This window comes from Rhinocladiella mackenziei (genome assembly GCF_000835555.1).
Source record: "Rhinocladiella mackenziei CBS 650.93 unplaced genomic scaffold supercont1.5, whole genome shotgun sequence".
Taxonomy (NCBI): domain Eukaryota; kingdom Fungi; phylum Ascomycota; class Eurotiomycetes; order Chaetothyriales; family Herpotrichiellaceae; genus Rhinocladiella; species Rhinocladiella mackenziei.
The window spans coordinates 3289416-3310508 of record NW_013550600.1 but is presented as its reverse complement, the minus strand read 5'-3'; the positions used below and the strand labels follow the sequence as shown (position 1 = coordinate 3310508).

Genomic DNA, 21093 nt, shown 5'->3' with positions numbered 1-21093 from the left:
CTATTACGGAGTGGCTGTTCAATGTCGTGCGCACATGGCTGAGGGTGTTGGCCCGGTGCGAATATATCTTGGCACACGTGACTGCGGCCCAGAGTTTTTGTAACACCGCCAAACTTTTTTTGACCTTCAAAGGACTTAGGTCCTGATCCAACTTAACATCCTCATTGGTATAGCCGACAGGGTCAGGCACTAAAACACTATGCCTCAAAACGAGTACATTGAACGCTGGCAGAAGCAGCATGGCAAACGCCTCGACCACGATGAACGCGTTCGAAAAAGAGAGGCGAGAGAAGGTCATGCCCAGTCCGAAAAGGCCCAGAATCTTCGAGGATTACGGGCCAAATTGCACCAGAAGAAACGGCATGCCGAGAAGATTCAGATGAAGAAAGCCATCAAGGCTCAAGAAGAACGAGATGTCAAATCCGCCGCACCCAGCGAACCATCCTCGACTCCTCTACCCAGTTATCTACTTGACCGATCACAGGCCAACAAGGCAAAGGCACTTTCGAGCGCAATTAAGAACAAAAGAGCAGAGAAGGCAGCAAAATTTTCCGTACCCCTACCGAAGGTCAAGGGAATAAGCGAGGAAGAAATGTTCAAGGTTGTCAAGACCGGCAAGAAAACGGCCAAGAAAAGCTGGAAGAGAATGATTACACAACCCACATTTGTCGGTCCTGATTTCACCAGACGACCAGTCAAATATGAACGTTTCATCAGACCCATGGGTCTACGGTATAAGAAAGCCAATGTGACCCATCCCGAGTTGGGCGTTACCGTTCAACTACCCATTATCAGCGTCAAGAAAAACCCTCAAAATCCACTCTACACACAATTGGGAGTGTTGACCAAAGGCACCGTTATCGAAGTCAACGTTTCAGAACTAGGCCTTGTGACTACCGGTGGAAAAGTAGTCTGGGGTAAATATGCCCAAGTTACGAACGATCCGAGCCGGGATGGATGTTTGAATGCGGTCCTCTTAGTCTGAGAGAGCATCGACGTTTCCTTCGTTGGCAAAATACACCCTCCGAAACCAAGAACTTGCAACGAGCCCTGGTCAAGTCGTCTGCACCAGGGATATATTTGACTCACAATTCTTCCGTAAAAATGCCGTGGTCAGAATATCCCATCGCCTTAACAGCAATCTTGGCGCTTTGAAGGACTCTTCCCTTGAGACTTAATGTCTGGCCAGGTTTCTCAACTAAGAGGACACACACGTCAGAAAATCGAACTTCTGCAAGGAGTTTGTCGTCGTGAACACTTACAAACATTGGTCACTTTAGCCATCACCCCATAAGTGGCCTTGAAATCAAACGGCTTCAGCGCTTTCCAAATTTGCATGACCGTATCGGGCGGCAAAGGGATGAAATTCGGAATACTCCACAAAAACTGATACGAGATGGTGTCTTTCCTCTTCCCAGGGTCTGGATTATGCGAAGAAGCCACGGCGAAAATCGTATCAGCCACGAAAAGCGTCGGAATGGGAGTATTGGGGACGGCAGAATGCAACACCATGCTCCCAGGGAAGTGCCCTCCACAAATAGCAGCGGTGAGACCTGGGAGAAGTTCTGTGTATGGGTCCTTCAACAACTTCAATGTTGCAGATGAAGAGTCTTTCCTATTGGCCCACACAGAGTCTACTTCAGTCATGTAGACGGGGCATTTGAATGTGGCAGACCAATCCGCCCACGTCCTACGGAATATTGTTAACAAAGCAGTTCCTACCAAAACCGAAATGAAAGGGGGAAAGGTAGAGGGAGGAAAACGACTCACGTGTAGAAATGCGGATGAGAAATGATGATGAACTTCAACCCGCCAAGTTTCGTGATCTGTTTGTTTTCCCCCTTTCTCAGCATCACCAGATCCAGCGCGTCGAACCATGCTGCTTTTTTGGGGGGTCGTCTTACCTTATCCACACTCTCCTGATCCAAAAACGCAATTAAATCCCAAAGCACATTCCCATGCGGCGTCTGGATTAGACATGCCCGCTGGCCGATTCCGAACTATACATTGCGCCGCGCAAAGGTGTTACCTTCCGTTCTTGCACTCCCTTTCTCTCGCGCGGATTGAATATACAATCGAGCGGTTCATACCTTTGGCTCTGTCCAAATCTCAAGCACATTCTCATTATACTTACACTGCTCAAAGACATTCTTATATTTTCCACTGCGTTTGAGCTTTGCCAACGTCGTGAATGAGTATCCTTCCTCGGGGATGAACTGTCGCGGATCCTGTGTCAACAGCCCAAAGTCAGCGGATGCACAAGGTCAATGGATACATACACAAAAAAAGAGGCAAGTGATTTGGCAGGAGAAAGAAGGAAGTGTCGAGGATGAGAGAATTTGGCCAAGCACTAATAACGTACATCGCAAATTCGACATTCGTCTTTGCCGGTTTGTTCACTGACGTCGTACTGGGCGCCGCAGCCCATACAAAGCAGCAAATCGTCTGAGGTGGAGAGGGTTGAAGTTGCCATGACGCTTCAATGAGTGTAGAGCTAGCGATCACACTGCAAGGTTCTCGAGGGTGAAAAGGATATGATGATTTCAAAGGAACGAATCTGGATCGGAATTGTAGACTGTCGATGCGATGGGAAATTGTCCCGTGAATAAGACGGGCAAAAGTGGGGGAATATGTGTCACTATATGACCAACCCGTAGGAAGTTTGCTAGGCACGTTTTGGACATGATATTTTCTGGAGTACATGTTATAGCCCTTGTGCCATGGGCTGGCAGTCCTCTGACAATAGCGCAACAGCCGCTTGAATGAAGCCATGTCCGATAACCTGATTCAAAGCCATGGCGCATTTGACTCACATGTACAAACTGGCCGTAAACACCACATCTCGTCTAATCAGCTCTCTCGCTTTATCCATTTTCTGATACAAGCCTGGATCACCAATGAGTCTCGCTGCACTCATGACCTCTCTACATGTCTCATCCAGCCTAGTTACCACGCGCACAATCGTCCCCTCCATCACATCGGTGAGATCGGTGATGCGGTTAAACGACATTCCCCTGGCCCATTCGTAGACAACTTCCACCAGCCCGAATCTTGGGCGCGAGACGAAATCATTGGCGTCGTCAGATGACAAAATCACCTGGTGCAGGATCTGGTATTGGTTGACTCTCTCCGAGATGTCGATGATGGCGTCCTTGCCGCGTTTCAGGCGCTCACTGAGCTGGGGCTCACTGTCGGTTTTCTCTTGGAATACGAACGCGGAAAGGAGTGCGACGATTTCTTCCGGCTCAAGCCTAAAAGCCTGGGTTAGCAAGCCTGGTTTGGAGGTCGTATCGCTACTTACGATGCAAAAATGTTTTCGAGGATAAGTTCGGTGAGGACAAGTTCGTCAGCGGAATGAATTTCACAAGCAACCTTGCCCTTGAGTTGGACTCGAGACTGTTCGTCGATGAATCCGAGATCTTTCAGGACTTCGGTTCTCTGTTGGTAGTCCGGTAACAAGGCCAAGTTCTGGTCGGACATGAGCAACTTTAGCGCTTGGATGTTCTCCTTGATCAACCATTCGTCGTGCTGCATGCCGTAATGCTTCAGGAAATTCGGACACTTCAGGCACTTTGCATTCTGAACAATTTGTGCCACATTGCGCCTCTCAGCCAGCAATTCTCGAACACGTAATTCATGAACTTTGCCCCATTCCTGCTCGTTCCAGGCGGTGGAGATCCACGATGAATACACATTGACAAATTCTTCTTCAGCAAATTGTTTTTGAACTAGCCCCGATCTCAGCAATCCTCGAATATCGACCTAGTTAGAGATATGTAAGTGATTACGATACCTTTCGTGATTTTGATGTACCAATGAGGGCCTCTGACCTTGACAACTGTTTGAGTGACACATTCCACATCGTCCAGTAAAACCTGGGTAACAGAACTGTTCACTCGGGAAGCTTGATCGGGTAACGGGGCAAACTTCATCCGCATACATGGGAGGTATGGAAGCAAATCTCTTGCTGATCGTTTCGCATCGACATCGGATATTTCGAGGACTTGGAAATGAGGGTTTGGGCCTCCGCGCCTAGGTCCATCCTCGAGTAGCACCCCGACCATGCGCATGCCATCCTAGAATGTTAAGTGAGAAAGATAGGGGTAGCGAAGAAAGCCTCTTACCCTTTTGTACACTATAAGTCTCCGAGCCGTCCATAGACGGCGCCCTACTGGCGACGACAACAAATTGATATAGAGCTCCTTCGTAAGTTTTTCAAACTCCATTGCTGCATCATGACAGGCTTCTAGGTCAATGTCACAAATGTCACAGGGTTCCCGTTTGATCTTATCCAGATTTGCTTGGGATAGTGCAACTTGCTTTTCATGCTGTGGTAAAAGGGCCTGGGTAGCATTCTCGGAAAAGCTGCGCTTGATCATTTCCTCAATCTTCAACGCCTCGACTCGCATGAGGTTCAAGATCATATTGTAGTGCAATCTGAATTGGCTGCGAAGTTTGGTAGCTGGTCCGGTAATCATCTGGGTCAATTCTTGCGCAGGAGGAGCTTCGGTTTTGCCGGGGGTGACAATGATGACTGTCCCAACAGTATCAAGACCTCGACGGCCTGCACGACCGGCCATCTGTGTGTATTCTCCAGGGAGCAAATTTCGAAAATCGCGTCCGTCATGCTTGCGGTAACCAGAAAAGACTACTGTCCGCGTGGGAAGATTCAAGCCCATGGCAAAGGTCTCCGTAGCAAACAAGACTTTGACCAACGTCTTCGCGAATAGTATCTCAACGATTTCCTTGACAATAGGCAAGAGACCTCCATGGTGGACAGCAATACCTCGGCACAACATCTCTCGCAAACGTCTAATTTGTGGCAGTATCCGGTCTTCCGGTTTGAGTCTGGCGATAGATTTCTCAATGGTCATGTGAATTGCACTCTTCTCGGTCGCCGTGCAGAAGTCCTGATTTGAGAGAGAATCCGCATTCTCTTCACATCGCTTCTTCGAGAAAACAAAAATACAGGCGGGAAGAAGATTCTCCTTGCGTAAATGCTGTACAAGATGAACCCAGATGTTTCGATCTTGAGCTGCCGTCGTTCTGCCACCTCCACGACCAGTACGTGCAATATTGCCTTGACCACGGTTGGCTACTTGACCTCGTCCACGTTGCGGACTGCCTCTTTGACCACTCGGTCCTCCACGCTGTTGTTGGCCCCGAGGTCCTCTCGGAGGTGCTCCTCCACGAGCCTGAGTTTGAGCCGCTTCGATAGCCTTCTGTTCCTTGACTTTGTCAAGCCCTGAGAGAATATCATTTGCAGCCTTCCAACCTTTGGCAAGGAATCTCTTCTCGGAATCGACAATCTTGTGCATTTCCTTGCCTGCCCAAAGGTAATGCTCTAATGGGACAGGTCTCTTCGGTGTGGAGATGACATAGATATCCTTCCTTTTGGTGCGGCCTATCCAAGAGGCAAATTCGTAAGTGTTGGGGACTGTCGCTGACAGAAGGATGAGTTTGACATGATCAGGTAACATGATGATCACTTCTTCCCAAACAACGCCTCGTTCAAGGTCATTGACATAATGCACTTCGTCGAAAATCACAAACTCGACATCTCGAATGAGATCTGCACCACGATAGAGCATACTTCTCAAGATTTCCGTGGTCATGATGAGACAACTAGCCTCCGGGTTGATTTGTACATCGCCCGTCAATATGCCGACATCCTGGAAAACGTTCTTGAAGTCGCGGAATTTCTGATTGGAAAGTGCTTTGATGGGGGATGTGTAGATTGCCTTCGTCATACGTTTGGCAGCCAGTGCAATGGCATACTCTGCGACGACAGTCTTTCCGGCGGAGGTGTGCGCTGCCACGAACACAGAGTCACCGGACTCCAGATGATAAACAGCCTCTTTTTGGAAGGTATCGAGTTCGAAGGGCCAGGACCGAGCCATTTCGGGGACGAGTTCGTAGAAATTTGAAATGCCTTTGTTTATGTCGACTACATGAGCCCATTCTCTGCCAGGTTTCTTGGTGGAAGAAGAAGCCAGTTCGCCGTGCGGTTCGAGCGAAGGAAATTCAACTGGTAACAGATCATCCAGGTCAGTATCTTCATCATCTTCCCCGCTGTCCAGAGCACCATTCTCCATTGGGGGTAATCTTTCTCCCTTAGGCTGATCATCTTCGACGGTAGGGTCGGCATCTTCGTCGTCTTCTTCCAATGTCTCTTGAACCTCTTCGGCATCTTCCTGAGCTCCTTTGGTTTTCTCGTCTAGAAACCTCATTCCTCTCTCGAATCCCGGTGGGACTTCCAGCAACCCATTTTTGGCACCAAAATTGATGATTCGGTCGAGTCCACTGGATTTCTTGGGTTTTCGGTTCTCTTCCTTAATCCTACTCTGGTCCTCATAAGCCTGAATTACATCGACGTCGTCTAGTCCACCAGGAGCAAAGGGGAGGAAGCCTGCAGCACCGCGGACGAAGTCTGCACGGTTTGCTGGTCTCCGGAGAAGTGAGGTAGAATTCTTCGCTGTTGCACTAGACGCAGGCACCGTGACCTGCTTGTAACCAGACACTCTGCCCTCAAGTCCTTCCCGGGTGAAACGGGTGATTGTTCGTGTCTGTGGAGGGGCCAGTTGACAGAGTGCGGTGTAGTCTGGTGATTGATAGTCCCATCTTTGCTGCAATTTGTTTAACCAGTCTGGGCTAAACGTGGTGGGAGGGAACAAGAACTCTCGTTCCAGGTCTTGTTTAATCTGTGCGGGACTTCGTTCTTGGGGCCGAAGGATCGCCATGATGACCGCGCCCAGCCTGTGAGGTAGGATGTCTCTTAGAATTGATTTAATTGAATCTCCATGGTGTTATCGCGCAAAGTTGTTGGAACATCATAAACCCCGTACATAAAGCAATATCCGACGCTAGTGTTAGCGTATCTTGCCACTTGACGCTCTTCTATTTTCCGCATCAGAATTGTAGGTTATTTATTTTATTGTTCTCTTTTGAATAAAAAATTGCTCAATTGGTCTAGTGGTATGATTCTCGCTGTATGTATCAAATCATTTCTACCGCCTTTGTGCACGACTCACACCTAAATAGTAGGGCTTACTCTAAGCAAAATGCGAGAGGTCCCAGGTTCGAACCCTGGATTGGGCCTTTTTTTTTTTTTTTTTTTTTCCCCCTAATAATGAGGGTGGGGAGGGTCATGTAAGTCCAAAACGGGCCCCCTGTAAGGCCAAATTTGGCGCCCGTGAGAGACGCCGTCCTAGGCTTGAACATGTGTTCAGCCGCAATGTCTTGGGGCACCCGCTAGGCTAGAGGCTGTCGGCCTGGCAACCCCAGGACTTCGCATCAAACTGAGTACTATATAAACTTGCCCTTCCCACCCATTTGACCTATCCAGGCCGTTCTTCTAGCTGTTCTTCCGTTGCGTTGCCACCCGCTAGACGAACTGCTCGTTGTCACTGTCGGCTCTTGAACAGGGAGGGGTTTCTTTAATCTTGACAGAAACCCACATCTGTCTGGTCTACTGTGCTGTGGTGTCATGGAAATCCATAAGCGTCCTTAGAATCGGTGTTGAGGACTGGTTCCGAGTTTTCAGTCTTCAACATCATTCTAAACCCTCGAATGGCGGTTATTGGGCAGCCCTCTAAGGTGGAGTATTGGTCTGCTGCACGCTCGCATTTCCTGTCAGTTCCGTCATCAACTTTCTGCATTTCTGTAGAACATGTTCTACTGTTTGCTCTCCTTGGTTGCAAGTGCGTTAGCTGGTGTCTGCTTGGTTGATGCTATAGTGACGATAATAGTAGGACCGCTGTTTGAGGGAGCCGCATTCTGGAGGAGGGAAGCTCGTAGCCCGCGAGAGCTGGAGGGGGGAGTTTTGTACTTCATTCAGGAGGGAGGTGGGAGTTAGATCCTCTTGCTGAAGTTCAGGATGAAGGGTGAGTGCGAAGGTGAGAGGGAGGGTGTGTGGTTTTAAAAGCGGCACGACCTGGGTGAGTCGCACGTGAACTCTGAGCTTTGGTCTTTATTCGCCAAGAGCTCAGTTTCAACTACGCAGGCGACAACCCATCTTCATCGTTCTATATTCAACCGAAAACCATCCTCTGCGAACGTGGAATCCATGGATCACTCTTGCTAGCCAAAATCTAAGTCCTCAGCAGGGACTTTTGACTGAGAAATTCAATCACGGTGTCTCACTACCAGAGATGGAAAGGGATGGACTCATATTCCCACACCACACACAACCGACGGCCCCTTTTCCTCTGAGTTGATCGCAGCTTACTGGAAGACTACGCGAAGTGACAACATGAGAGTGGGCATTGAGACTGGCCCTTCATCTTCTGGTCTATTTCTTGTTCCCCGCCTGGCTGGACAAACAATTCTTGAAGTTACTATAACCAACAACAACCGCCAGGATGACCTCCCAGTTTGTGTCAAGAGAATCTTTTATTCTCCCCAAACTAAAGTTCAAGTTCAGATCCGCCATAGAGGTCGATCGGTTTGCATTCTATGATGTCAAATTCTACCCTTACTCCAGGCCTGAAGACGATGAACCCGTCTTCGCCGTGGTCGGCCAGAAAAAGGTCTTGATTGGTCGCTTATCTGCCCAGAGCAGTGCTGTCGTCACGATGATTCACGAGCTGGTGGATGCACAGGAAGCGAGGGATCCGAATTCTCCAGGTCTGAATTCATGTTCGTGGTGCTACATCGACCAGGAGAGACCATTGTTGGCCGTGGCTGGAGGCTCCGGCCAGTTGAAAATCCTAGATGCCCTGGAGGGAGATCTGTTCAACACCTTGACCGGACATGGGCACGGTACTATCAATGATATCGCTACTCACCCTTTCATGCCGTGGATTGTTGCTACCGCGTCGATGGATAAGAGCCTTCGCATCTGGGATTTGCGACGACACGCCAATCGCTATGAATCACCGACAATCATCATCTGTGGCCAAGCGACAGGACATACTGAAGGCGTGTTGACTGTATCATGGCATCCGAGCGGGCGATACCTCGTGACTGGCGGTCACGACCAAAGAATTTGTGTCTGGACGATCCCGGATCTTTCAGAGGATTCAACTTTCTGGCGAGATATTTCTCCCAGATACAGAAAACGGAGCTCCAATGATGTCCTGACCATTTATTTTCCCCACTTCACCAGTGCATCTGTACATTCCAATTTTGTTGACTGTGCAAGATTCTTTGGTGATTTGATCATCTCCAAGGCTGCGAATGAAGACAAAATTGTTCTGTGGAGGATCACTGGATTCGACTCCGAGCAGCCTCCACCTGATTCCACTACGGCGCCTAAACTCCAAGACTTTCTCGACACTCGCAATGGCTTCATACGCAGAGCAACCTGCACGGATAGGGGCATCACGAGTGTGGAGGTGCGCCCGGAATACAAAGAAGCACCTTTGTATGACCGACTCCTTGAATTTGAGACATCCCATACTGAACAATTCTACCTTCGATTTGGCTTGCTGTCGCCATCACCTGATTTTCCCGACCTTCATCCCGTCCTGGCGTTTGCCAACGCAAAATCAGAGCTTCGCTTCTGGGATCTTGAACGACTCACAGTAGGACACGCCGGCGGGCTTGCTGAAGGGAGGACTTTACTAACAGCGAGAAGAAAAATGAGAGGTATTGCACGGCCTGTCAAGCCGTCGGAGCGATTGACTCGTATGAGCAGGACCCCCTCAAGATTGCGGGAAATGGAATCTCCCATGTCCTCGACGTCGAACCTTAGTTCAGGAGCCCGGCCTCGACAAAGTTCCACCGAGGCGACCCCGGCCACCGATGCTAGTACAGCTACTGAGACGACCAGTGCTACGGAGGCCACCAGCGCCACTTTGGTAGCCGGCGAGATATCTGATCTAGGCGAGACCTCTCTGCTTCCATTTCGAGACCGCGAAAGATATCCTATTCACGATCCGCATGCTCCTCTCAAACCCCATTCGAAGGTTTCTTTGGCGGAACTGCAATTTAAAAACATGGCCTTCTTCAATGCCAGAGCAGTTGACTGGAGTCCATGCGGAAGGTGGTGCATAGTGGCTGGGGAGTCGGCAATCAATTCCGTGACTAGGAGTGAGGGAATTGGAGCATTCGCGGTCCTCTACCGTTAGAGGGGCGGATACACGGAACATTTTGGCTGATGAAGACGAAACCTTAGTGCTGGATGATATTGTACCTTGCAGAGAATTAACGGGGCCGGGTTTTTAGCGGGAGAATGCTTCAACTTCAAAATGCAACCGCAGGTCGTATTAGGTTCTAGCAGTAGTTGGCCGACCCCTGTCAATTGATGAACAAACAACCTCCCCATCTGACAAGGAGTACCGACTCGCTTCGCTTCGCATAACAAACAGCAACACGCGACACCTTTCTTCCGTTCAACATCCGTGAGAATCTAGCTGTTATCCTCAATCATGATTCAAGTCTGTTTGCTTTGCTCTTTGCGACAAGTTTCGTGATGAACAGCCACTCCCAAACACAACCAATACAGCCCGCACAACAGCAGAAATTCTTGCGCTACAGATCGGTTCGCAAGAATGCTGTCAAAGAGCCTACGCCTGAAAGTCCCCCCCCTCTCCCCCAACCCTCACAAACTTCCTTAACGAGACTTCCCTCGAGGTATCATCGCAGGCTCCCACCTGCGACTGAAGCATCTTTGCCCCCAAAAATACCGGAGACTATTCACCAACGTGGTCAGACTACAGCTCTACGGTCCACGGATCTTGATGAGGCCCAACCGAGTGATCAGCGACTCAGAAATCGCAACAACGATGGTCGGAGAATTAATATCGAATATGGACAGCGACCACGCGCCAGAGAGACTCGAGGTCGAGACAATTCACACAAGCATACCTCGAGTCTGGAATCACCGCAGACCGACGATCTTCGAAAGTCCTCTGAGGCTGCCCGAGAAGAGGCGCGACTGATTCTAGAAGGCAAAGCAGATCGTCTAGAGGCTTTGCGCAGGCAAGAGGCCAGACGTCGGCGGGAACAACAGGAGCTGCGCGACCAACAGCGAGAACAGAAACTGGTCGAGGAAGCTCGCCTGCGTGAAGCAGAAACGAAGAAGGGTGTGACAACCAGGGTGGCAGCATCTCATAATGAGCATGGTGGCGTTAGAAAAGGCACCGAGGCTGAAGCGACAGCGCAACCACTACCACCCGACTACAAAAAGTCGAAATCACGTACGCTGGTCATTGGGGGACCCCCTCCTTCAAAGACTGTGAATCATCATCGTCGCGCCTCATCTTCCGTGGAGCAACGCCAGCCTCCACCGACGACTCACGCTAAAACCACCAGTCTTGAAAGGATGGATACGGCTCGAAAAGCCACGCCACCTTCTAGTGTGCCAAACGTGCCAAATATTGACGCTCCAATATCGGCTGTCAATGCTGGTGAAAGACATGTGGGCGTCAAGTGTAAGGAAGCATTCGTCACTCTCCCCATCACACCCTCCACCACGACCAAAGACATTTTGCACTCTGCATCGGTTAGCATGTCAGAGCCGATTGACCCTCGAACAGCTGTCCTTTTGGAATCATTCTCGCGGCTCGGACTTGAGAGACCATTACGGAGGTATGAACGAATCCGAGACGTGATGAACTCTTGGGACAATGACAACCAGAACCATCTCTTCATTATGACCGCGACTGAATGTGCTTGGCCCGGACTTCAGGAAGGTGACGTACCCACTCAACAACCCTCCGGGACCACCGTTCAAATATATCACTCCCGAAAACCCAGGAAATGGGACAAAAGGCTGTTGAAACTACGAGCGGACGGCCAAATCACCACATCAAAAAATGAAAGTGGCACCGATTCGACCAACATCTGCCACTTATCAGACTTTGACTTGTACACCCCGACACAGAAGCAAATGAAGAAACTCAAACCTCCCCAAAAACTCTGCTTTTCCTTGAAAAGTCAGGAAAAGTCCTCGATGTTCCTTGATGGAGCTAATTTCGTGCACTTCTTCTGTACCAAGGACAAAGCAGTCGCCGATAAATGGTATCAAGCCGTCCATTCCTGGCGGAGCTGGTACCTAGTCAATATGCTTGGTGAAGGTCAACCAAAACAAAACAAGACCGATCTTGCATTTAGTATGGGGCTACAATCCGGTGGTAGCAACATGCCGGGGACGGCGCAGTCGAAAGATCCATTGCCCTATGCCTGTGGCTCTTCTAAGCCTCTGCTTGACTTTGGCCCGTCGAGACCCAGCCTTGAGGGTGGAGGAGGAACTCGAAGGCCAGGAGAATTGGATTTCCTCGGTCTCAGTCGGTCATCACAAAGCGATGGTTCGAGACCTCCGCTCCTTGATCTCGTCTCGGAGAGACAAAGTTCTGAGAGTGGCGGTGCTGGTGTCGGCAAACCCCAGGGGAGTCCTCGACATGTTTCCAATCAACCACCGTCAGGTCCTCCCCCTACCGCCTTCCCGCGCGGATTCATGCTCGAGTCAACTGTTCAGGCCAACACTGCTACTCCGGATGATCCGGACGCTAGTCCCTTCACAGGTACCGGGCTTCTTGCCCGTAGTGCAAGTCGTCGATCGCAAGGAGGGTCGAGCACGGGCCGTGGCGTGCCAGGCATCGAGGGAAAGCCGTTGGTTGATTTGCAACCGGCAAGTGAGTTTACAGATGGTAGCCTCCTGAGGAAAATGGAGGCCACCTCCTCTCGGCACGGGGTTTTGGGACCGAAGATTGACCGGCAGAAGGGAAGAGAGGTGAATGTCTCAGTAGGAGAGGGGTTTGGTTGATAGGAAACGAGCTTTCTGAGGGCCGGTGCTCCGATACTTAGGGAGGCCCTCTTTATTTCAAATGCCATTGTCAAACTTGAGACTCTGCTGCTGTTGGCATGATACCAAGGGAGGGACGGATATGGAGAGGTAAGGAATGGTCCGTTCTGATCGCGGGCAATGGGAATGAATGATGATGAATGAGTGGATGATTGGCGACGAGCAGAATCCAGGAGATCATGAGGAGTAAAACAAGCCAGCGAATGAGACTTGGAATAGCTCTGTGGACCAGCCAGAGAATTAGATGACCTTTCCTCGCACATGGCCCTTTTATTATAAAATGAAGCGTTAAAAGGGGAAAAGAAATGAAAAACCAGGTCCTGCTGCGGATCAGCCTGCAGTGCTTTCATTCATAACAGCGCTCCTAAGTACAAACGATGATAGTTTACAACATATATACACCGATATTATGCTCCATCATCGTTGGATGCAGCCCATACAGCCCGTAGGCGTGTCTCCCCACAGGAACTTTAGCAGTCAGGTGGCTTTGACAGCATGGCACCGAGGCCCCATCATTTTTATACGACAGCTCCCAACCATCGATATGGCCAGGTATATTTGCAGTATGTTTCCATCTACCACGACAGCGAAGCGGCGTTCGTGCCACTCATTGCCAGCGGTGAGTCCTCTGGCATCAGATGTAAGAGATGACATAGCCACAACTTTCAAGTGCCGGAATCGATGCAAAGTGATACTGCCCTCCTGCAGTTGGATAGACACTGACAAGCTCCCCAAGGCTGATTGCAACGCCCCATGTGTAAGCTTGGGTTGATGAACCAAACATGAACCAACATTGCTGGGCCACCTTGGAGGAGCGCACCTTGAAGAGAGTCTGTGACAACTGGCCCAGTTATTGTATATATTGAAACAGCGGGCAATCATCGTCAAAGCCCCAATGCTTTGGTCCTTAGCGCCACGGTCTGATGTGAGGACAGTGGTAACGCCATTGGTGGTTGGTCCCTCTGAATTCATTGCCCTTGGACCGACTTTCTGCCCGTTGTCAATGATCAGTCGCAAGTTTGCCAGGGGACTTTTGTCATAAGGCACTTGCCACTTTTGGAGGACCTTTTCTCGATCCTAGCCCTGTGCGACTAGGTATTGAATGCATTTTGAGACTGGAAGGCTTCGTTTTCAAGATGGTAGTGGTAGACCAGTTGGTGACTCAAATGTCGCAAGAAAGCGTCGAAATTCATAGTCCGGCATTCCATCCCTTAATATAAAGTGCCCTCCTATACGATCTGGTATTCCTGCTGGTGTTCGACTTGCCATTTTTCTTCCACATTCAACTCGGCATCGTTGATTTCGAGGTGGGTGTCCTTTCCAGCTATGGCAGATGCAGGGGTTTGAGACGGTCCTGCTGTGCCTCTCCATCTTCACTCGGTACATATCTGAGCTGCTTTAGACATCAGCTGCGGTGGTGAGTCATTCTCTAGTCACATTCGCGAAGAGATTTTATTTGGGGGACATGTAACCGCCGTGGTCAGTTTATCGGTGGGTTGGTAAGGTCCGCTCTGTACCAATAGACAACAAAAATAATTCTCAGGCCCAGCGTTAACAGGCCGCGTTGGGCCGCGCTCGTGATTATTGGCTATAGTAGAGCACCAACGTTATGACATCACCTCCGCGCTACTGTAGGTCGGAGCAGGCGCGGCTGACCCGTAGGATGAATTGCAGTAGCGACCGTTGACACACAACCCACTATCTTGATATATCTTGTTGGCACCAAGTTCTCAATCGTCCCGTATACCTCCCGTTGACCATAACCCCTCAATTTCCTCTCGTCAGACCTCTCCCTTCTCATCACGAGATTGAAACCGTGTCAGTCAGCGGTTGGGCCTCACAATCTACCTACAAACAAGCCGCCCATTCAAAGCCCACCTGAAAGTCATACACAACGCTGTATAGCCTTCAACGCCTATTCTACCGAGCCAACCCGCCATGGCGGCTACATCATACTCAGCAGACCCAACTCTGTACCTCTATACCTCGCTTACGGCCGGGTCGTCTCACATCATTACAGCTACGTCGAGACTAGAAACAATACTCAAGGCAAACAAGATTCCGTTCCGAGCAATAGATTGTGCAACGGATGAAAAAGCTCGCATGCTATGGGGGAGGAGATCAAAGGGTAGGAAACTGCCCGGTCTGGTCAAATATGGAACAATCATTGGTGTATGCTGAATGAGGTACAAAGGTGGTATCTGCTCGTGCTAATCCGCTTTCCAGGACCTTGAACAGATCGAAGAGTGGAACGAATATGGCGAACTCAAAGAGCAAATTGCTTCCACGCAAGATTTTGGCAGCTTAACTACAAGCACGAATCTAGCTCCCGAGCCACCAGCTCCCAGTACATCTTCCACTCCCCAGAGATCGAGCCCTCCATCCCGTGCCTCATCAGAAACGCGCCACATTTCCATCAGTGAACCAAAAGACAAGGAGAAAGAGAAGGACCAAGAAAGCCCCGCCTATGAAAGCAAGCAGGCGCGATCACCAAAGCCCACTGAATCACCAATGAATCTCGCCATAAGACAGTTGGGTGCCGAAGCAGCCGCCGTTGCCGGCCAGAAAAGAGCCACGGCCGCCCAAGCTGCCAAAGCAGCAACAGCAGCGCCCGTAAAAGAACCCAGCGCTTCAGATAAAACGCCTGTACCAGCAGTCACTAGACTGAGTGCAGATGCCGCAGCTGAGTCGCCCGATACTGCCACCGAAGTTACTGCTACCAAGACACCTGCCCAACTTGCAGCTGAAGGAGCAAAAAGGACGTCAGTAGACAAGATTGAGGAATCAAAGAGTGGCGCAGCATCGGGTATTAATGAAGACTCAACATCGACTGAAGAACAACTTCTCGCATTACGAAGGACAAGCAGCATCGCCAAGGCGAAAACACCACTGAGTGAAACTACGCCTATAGAGGAGAGCGAGACTGTACTCGAAGATTCAACAACCGCTCCGGAGCCTGAGAAGAGTTCAGCTGTGTCGCCATCAGAAGGAAAATCTCCTCTGCAGCATCGCGGAAGTGATATTGGTGAAGCCCGCCCCGAGGACATCGGGGCCGGAAAGAAGAAGTTGGGTATTAGAGAAGAAAAGAATGAGGACGATGAGGACGAGGGAGAAGAAGAAAAGGACAGAGTTGTGACTAGCACAGATAAAGTGGAGGAAGAGGTGACTAAAGGGACGGACACACAGAAGACAGGTGCAAATGACGCGGACAAGGCTGGAGTTAGTGTGGGGGATTAGGGGGGGCATATTTGGTACGTGGATGGTCATGAACAATTGGACAAGACGATCCCACATCCCCTTGGTTCTGTTTTGCGAGCGTGGACTTGTAGCATTGCATGGAACATGTTAGTCTTGATGAGTTTTTCCACGGCGTGGGTGTAGCTTGTGCACGTGCATGATATGCGATATAAGTTCGACCCGGGGTGGGTGTGCCTTGACTCGTCCACTTACTCCGTAGTCATATAACTTCTATGATCCTTTAAAAGTACTGAAAAGATGACTTTCTGATCCGACTTGTGCCGAAACTTTGGCAGACAGGGTCGTAGAAAGTCGAGACAAGCCTACCCGACCCTCGAACCTGGAGGCCCGCGGACCTTCATCCACCTGTTCCGCCTACCTGTTTGTCCATCCATCCCTAAAATAAAGAATGAGAGTGCTCACTTGATTTTTGGCTTTCGTCAGAATATGCGGCCTTTGCCCTCTTCAAAAATTCAAGTTCGCCGATCCAAATTCCCAATTCTGGTCACTAGGATCACTGTTTCTCAGCTGTGATACTTCATTATGTTTTGTAGAACACACCTGCCGTCCAAACACATCCAGTCCCCCCTCTCTCATGAAGATGACGGATCTCCTCACAACATGGCTCTGACCGGCTCCCCTTTAACACCGTTTAGACCTTTCCACCCAGCCTCGAGAGCAACCAACTCAGCACAGCGCTCTCCGACACCCAAAACCGTGAGCATGGGGTTAATAGTGGTCATGACAGGGAAGACACCTGCGTCCGCAATCCGGAGACCCTCCAGGCCGCGTACGCGGAGCTTCTCGTCGACGACAGCAAGCGGGTCGTTTTTGACGTCGCCCATCTTCGTCGTTCCGGCTGGATGGTACACGGTGTGCGCCACGCGGCGGGCGTATTCGCTGAGTTCTTCATCGGTCTGGAGCGCCGGACCTGGTGCAACTTCGCGCTTGATCCACGACTTGAAGGGTTCTTGTTGTGCGACCTTGCGGGCGGCACGGAGGCCGAAGACGAGCGTCGCCGCGTCGTAGCCCTCGGGGTCAGTAAAATAGCGGAAGTCCAGGGCCGGTTTGACGGTCGGGTCCGCCGAGGTCAGGTAGAGGCGACCACGGGATCGGGGACGGGGGATGTTGGGGGTCATGCAGAAGGCGTCGATGGGAGTGTCGTAGCCTAGTCGAGCCGTGTTTAGGCAGAATGGGATCTGGTAGCAGTGCATCATGACGTCGGCGATATCACCGTCGGGCAAGGCGGAGGGGTTCGTCGGAATGCTTTTTTGGCCTGCGGCGTTTACCCGTTCGCGGCGTAGGAAGATACCGGCGTCCGAGTCCATAGTTGTTTGATTCGGCGGGACGGGAGTGTTGAGTTCCCAGATGATGATCGATTCGGGATGGTCGAGCAGGTTTTCGCCAACACCGGGGATATTTTTCACCACCGGGATGGAGAGGGAGGAGAGCTGTTGCGCAGGACCCAGGCCCGAGAGAAGCATCAGACGAGGTGTATCGACGGCGCCGGCGCAAAGGATCGTTTCAGTGCGTGCTTGGAGAGTTAAGCGTGTCCCCGATTGGAGTGTCACATTCACGCCGGTGACGGTGTTGTGGTGAACATTGATCTTAGACACCCACGCGTTGGTCAGGATCTTGAGATTGGGTCTGTGTTCGTCGCCTCGTAGGATAGGATGGATATAAGCCACGCTGGCGCTCGATCTTCGGCCGTCGTCTGGGTTGTAGCTGACGGAGAAAAATCCCACGCATTCCTTGAGGGACCCTGTCGTGGCGATTTGCTTGTTGAAATCATGGACGACAGGGATGTTCATCGCCGTGCTGCATGACTCGACCCAGTCTTTGCACAGCTGGTTGCGATGCCGCGCGTGCACCGGTTGGACGGTGTTGCGGAGTTTATTCAAAACCCGCATGAAAGTAGGGAAGTTCCAACCTTTGGCACCCATGGATTCCCAGATCTGGCAGTCATATTCGAATGGGCGGAAAGAGATCAGTGTATTATGACTGGAGCAACCACCGAGGACTTTGGCTCGAGAATGTCGGATATGTGAGTTTCCTTGAGGAAAGTTCAGTAAGGCTGATCCAGAAAGAGGCACGGCGCTGATGAACTCTTTGGGGAGCTCTCGGAAGACGTACCCATTGGTTGCTCGGTGGTTCCGTAATCGTAGTCAAGTTCTCCTCCCAGAAGGCTGAGCCATTGCTTGAGATCTAGGACTCGGTCATCCATGAAATCGCTGGGACCAGCCTCTATCAAAAGGATCTTTTTATTTGGCAGGTATTCAGCCAGGCGCGAGGCAATGACACAGCCCTGCCAGCATGAAAGAATCAGTGGTTTGATATCCCTGTAGGTGATTCGTTCTGCCATTCAAATCCCAATATGTCATGTTTTCACCACGCCGCTCATCGAGCATCTCGAATTGAACTCACCGCTGTGCCACCTCCCACAATAAGATAGTCATAGCCATCAACTTCTGAAATGTCAAGGTAAGTGGTCGTCATTCTGAATGTCGGAGTCAAGCCGAAGAAAAAAAGATCGATCGGCGAGCAAAGCAAATTTTTAAAAGCGACGTCGTAGAAATAGAGATTCAGTTTAAGTCACACGACAAAGATTCGTAAAATCGAGGACGAGGAGGTCCGTACCTGGTCCCGGACTGTACTTTCTCCCTCCGGCGCCATGCATAGAGCCATGGGACACGAAGCGGTCGATAGTAGCCTTGGTCATTTTGGCGTTGGAGGAGTAGTCGTGGTACAGATCTTTTGCATCCCCCGGCGAAGGTCATCCAGTCAAAGTCCAGGACGTACCCTGTGACTAAAGGTGTGGATAAGGCTTTCTCTTGCTTGCTTACCCTTACCTTATCCTATCGTGGCAAAACAGAGATTGGACCTGTCGGCTTCGAGCGGTGAGAAAATTGGCGGCCGTATGTGGAGTCGAGGAGTCAAGGAGTCAATGCGCAAGAAAGTCAAAAGGTGGCGTCAGTTGTTCGATAGAATGTTACTGGAAGAGGGATGTTTTGCCTGGCCGAGACCACTAAGGAAGTGTTAGCTGAGCTGCTAGGAGAACTTCAATCTTGTATGACAATGGGCAACTTATCAATCAGGCAAGGGTCAGGAAAGGCTCCTGCTCGCGTGCGAAGGTGGATAAAGAAGCTCTACGAGTGGTTGAATCATGGAGAGCCTTCCTGAAAAGATGCCTGCAAGGGGAAAAGAATCACGGCACTCAGGCGGGGTTGAGATAGGCCGAGAGTCAGATGGAACTGTGCAGTACCGTGGGCGTCTTCAGCTGCCCAAAGCCCACATTGACTGGTGGAAAACCCTCGATGGTATAAGCGAATCTTTCTCATTCGTTAAAGTGCTCGAGCCCCCCATTTAGTGGCGACGCAGGGGTCGTACATCCATGACGGAAGAACCGTGACCATCTTGGAAATCCCATCTGGGTTGTGAAGTCCATTGACACCAGGAGAGGCCACCGTTGTTGTCAGAACCTCGAAGTGTTAACTTGGTCTTGGAGACGGATCCGTGTGGACTTTGCGTTGAAGCTCGAGTGACTGGTTCAGTGAACACGCCACATCCATCCTTCCAACATGTCCCTCCCAGACCGTCACACATTCTATGACGGAAAGCCTCAGCCATCGGCTCGTTCCCCAGGAACGTTTCAGTCGGTCGATCCATCCACCGCCGAAGCCATCTGTACCGTTCACAGTTCCTCTGAATCATCAATAAACTCAGCCATCTCATCAGCCAAATCTGCATTTCCATCATGGTCTAGCACACCTCCGATTGAACGGTCGAGAATTCTCCTCAAAGCTGTTTCGATACTTCGATCGCGCAATGACGAGCTCGCCAAAATCGAGACCCTTGATACCGGTAAGCCTTTTTCAGAGACTTCGACGGTCGATGTCGTCACTGGCGCCGACGTTCTCGAGTATTTCGCCAATCTAGTTGCTTCAGGCGGTCTTAATGGGGAATCTTTCCGACTCCGTAACTCGGCCTGGGTGTACACTTCCAAAGAGCCTCTCGGAGTCTGCGTGGGTATTGGGGCGTGGAACTATCCCATTCAAATTGCGCTCTGGAAGTCAGCTCCATGCCTTGCGGGTGGAAATACAATGGTGTACAAGCCGTCCGAAGTGACGCCACTCCATGGCCAATATCTAGCTGAGATCTACAAAGAGGCAGGACTCCCAGATGGAGTCTTCAATGTCGTCTATGGTGCTGGCGAAGTGGGTGCCTATTTGACCAAACATCCAGACATCGCCAAGGTGAGCTTCACAGGCCAAGTGTCGACAGGTCGCAAAGTGGCAGGTTCTGCGGCTGGAGAGATGAAGTATGTGACGATGGAGCTAGGAGGCAAGAGTCCTATCATCGTCCTCCCGGATGTGGATATTGATCAAGCTGTCAATGGCGCCATGATGGCCAACTTCTTCAGTACTGGCCAAGTGTGCACGAATGGTACGAGAGTTTTTGTACAAGCGAAAATGAAAGCCGAATTCGAGAAGACCCTACTGCAGAAAATGGAGACAATCCGGGCGGGAGATTTGATGGACATGGACACCAACTTTGGTCCGCTTGTCAGTAAGATCCATTATGAGAAGGTAATGGGATACGTCAGACATGGAATCGAGGTTGACAAAGCAAAATTGCTCTATGGAGGTCTCCAAAAGCCAGCGAATCTCCCCGAGCAGCTCCAGCGTGGTTATTGGGTGAGACCTACGGTGTTTACGGATTGTACTGACGACATGAAGATCATCAAGGAAGAAATCTTCGGTCCTGTCATGTCGATTCTAACCTACTCATCAATCGACGAGGCGGTGCAGAGAGCTAATACCACCGCATTGGGTCTCGCCGCCGGAATCTTCGGCAAGGATATCAACGAATGCCACCGAGTCATCCAACAACTGCAAGCAGGAATAACCTGGATCAATACCTGGGGTGAATCTCCAGCAGAGATGGCGGTAGGTGGATGGAAGCAGAGTGGGGTGGGTGTTGAGAATGGACGAAAAGGCCTGGAGGCTTGGGTCCGAAATAAAAGTACTCTGGTCGAGATGAGTGGCGCTGTACCAACTGTTTTTTCGAAACTCTGAGCATAGGGTTTTTGAGGGGGAGGACGGAGAGGC

The 21093-nt window shown here is 50.6% G+C and overlaps 8 protein-coding genes and 1 non-coding gene across 9 annotated transcripts; 6 read left to right on the top strand and 3 right to left on the bottom strand.

The window, feature by feature from the left end:
- Positions 1-199: 199 nt before the first annotated feature.
- On the top strand, positions 200-985 carry Z518_07692 (ribosome biogenesis protein NSA2; the record flags this gene model as incomplete). The annotated part of the gene is made up of 1 exon (XM_013415820.1): positions 200-985. One exon carries the CDS (start codon positions 200-202, stop codon positions 983-985), a length of 786 nt encoding a protein of 261 aa, XP_013271274.1.
- A 100-nt stretch (positions 986-1085) lies between these two features.
- On the bottom strand, positions 1086-2473 carry Z518_07691 (uncharacterized protein; the record flags this gene model as incomplete). The annotated part of the gene is made up of 6 exons (XM_013415819.1): positions 1086-1198; positions 1263-1690; positions 1771-1826; positions 1905-2000; positions 2091-2228; positions 2363-2473. 6 exons carry the CDS (start codon positions 2471-2473, stop codon positions 1086-1088), a joined length of 942 nt encoding a protein of 313 aa, XP_013271273.1.
- A 336-nt stretch (positions 2474-2809) lies between these two features.
- On the bottom strand, positions 2810-6740 carry Z518_07690 (uncharacterized protein; the record flags this gene model as incomplete). Its single annotated transcript, XM_013415818.1, has 4 exons — positions 2810-3251; positions 3302-3728; positions 3794-4076; positions 4125-6740. The coding sequence occupies 4 exons, from the start codon at positions 6738-6740 to the stop codon at positions 2810-2812; spliced, it is 3768 nt and encodes a 1255-aa protein (XP_013271272.1).
- Positions 6741-6958: 218 nt separating this feature from the next.
- Z518_07689 lies at positions 6959-7098 on the top strand. The gene has a single exon. It is a non-coding gene; the product is annotated as a tRNA-Ile (tRNA).
- Positions 7099-8360: 1262 nt separating this feature from the next.
- On the top strand, positions 8361-10070 carry Z518_07688 (uncharacterized protein; the record flags this gene model as incomplete). Its single annotated transcript, XM_013415817.1, has 1 exon — positions 8361-10070. One exon carries the CDS (start codon positions 8361-8363, stop codon positions 10068-10070), a length of 1710 nt encoding a protein of 569 aa, XP_013271271.1.
- Positions 10071-10414: 344 nt separating this feature from the next.
- Z518_07687 (uncharacterized protein) lies at positions 10415-12709 on the top strand (the record flags this gene model as incomplete). Its single annotated transcript, XM_013415816.1, has 1 exon — positions 10415-12709. One exon carries the CDS (start codon positions 10415-10417, stop codon positions 12707-12709), a length of 2295 nt encoding a protein of 764 aa, XP_013271270.1.
- A 1977-nt stretch (positions 12710-14686) lies between these two features.
- On the top strand, positions 14687-15985 carry Z518_07686 (uncharacterized protein; the record flags this gene model as incomplete). Its single annotated transcript, XM_013415815.1, has 2 exons — positions 14687-14920; positions 14975-15985. The coding sequence occupies 2 exons, from the start codon at positions 14687-14689 to the stop codon at positions 15983-15985; spliced, it is 1245 nt and encodes a 414-aa protein (XP_013271269.1).
- Positions 15986-16599: 614 nt separating this feature from the next.
- Z518_07685 (uncharacterized protein) lies at positions 16600-18481 on the bottom strand (the record flags this gene model as incomplete). The annotated part of the gene is made up of 3 exons (XM_013415814.1): positions 16600-18038; positions 18119-18290; positions 18410-18481. The coding sequence occupies 3 exons, from the start codon at positions 18479-18481 to the stop codon at positions 16600-16602; spliced, it is 1683 nt and encodes a 560-aa protein (XP_013271268.1).
- Positions 18482-19563: 1082 nt separating this feature from the next.
- Z518_07684 (uncharacterized protein) lies at positions 19564-21060 on the top strand (the record flags this gene model as incomplete). Its single annotated transcript, XM_013415813.1, has 1 exon — positions 19564-21060. One exon carries the CDS (start codon positions 19564-19566, stop codon positions 21058-21060), a length of 1497 nt encoding a protein of 498 aa, XP_013271267.1.
- Positions 21061-21093: the final 33 nt, after the last annotated feature.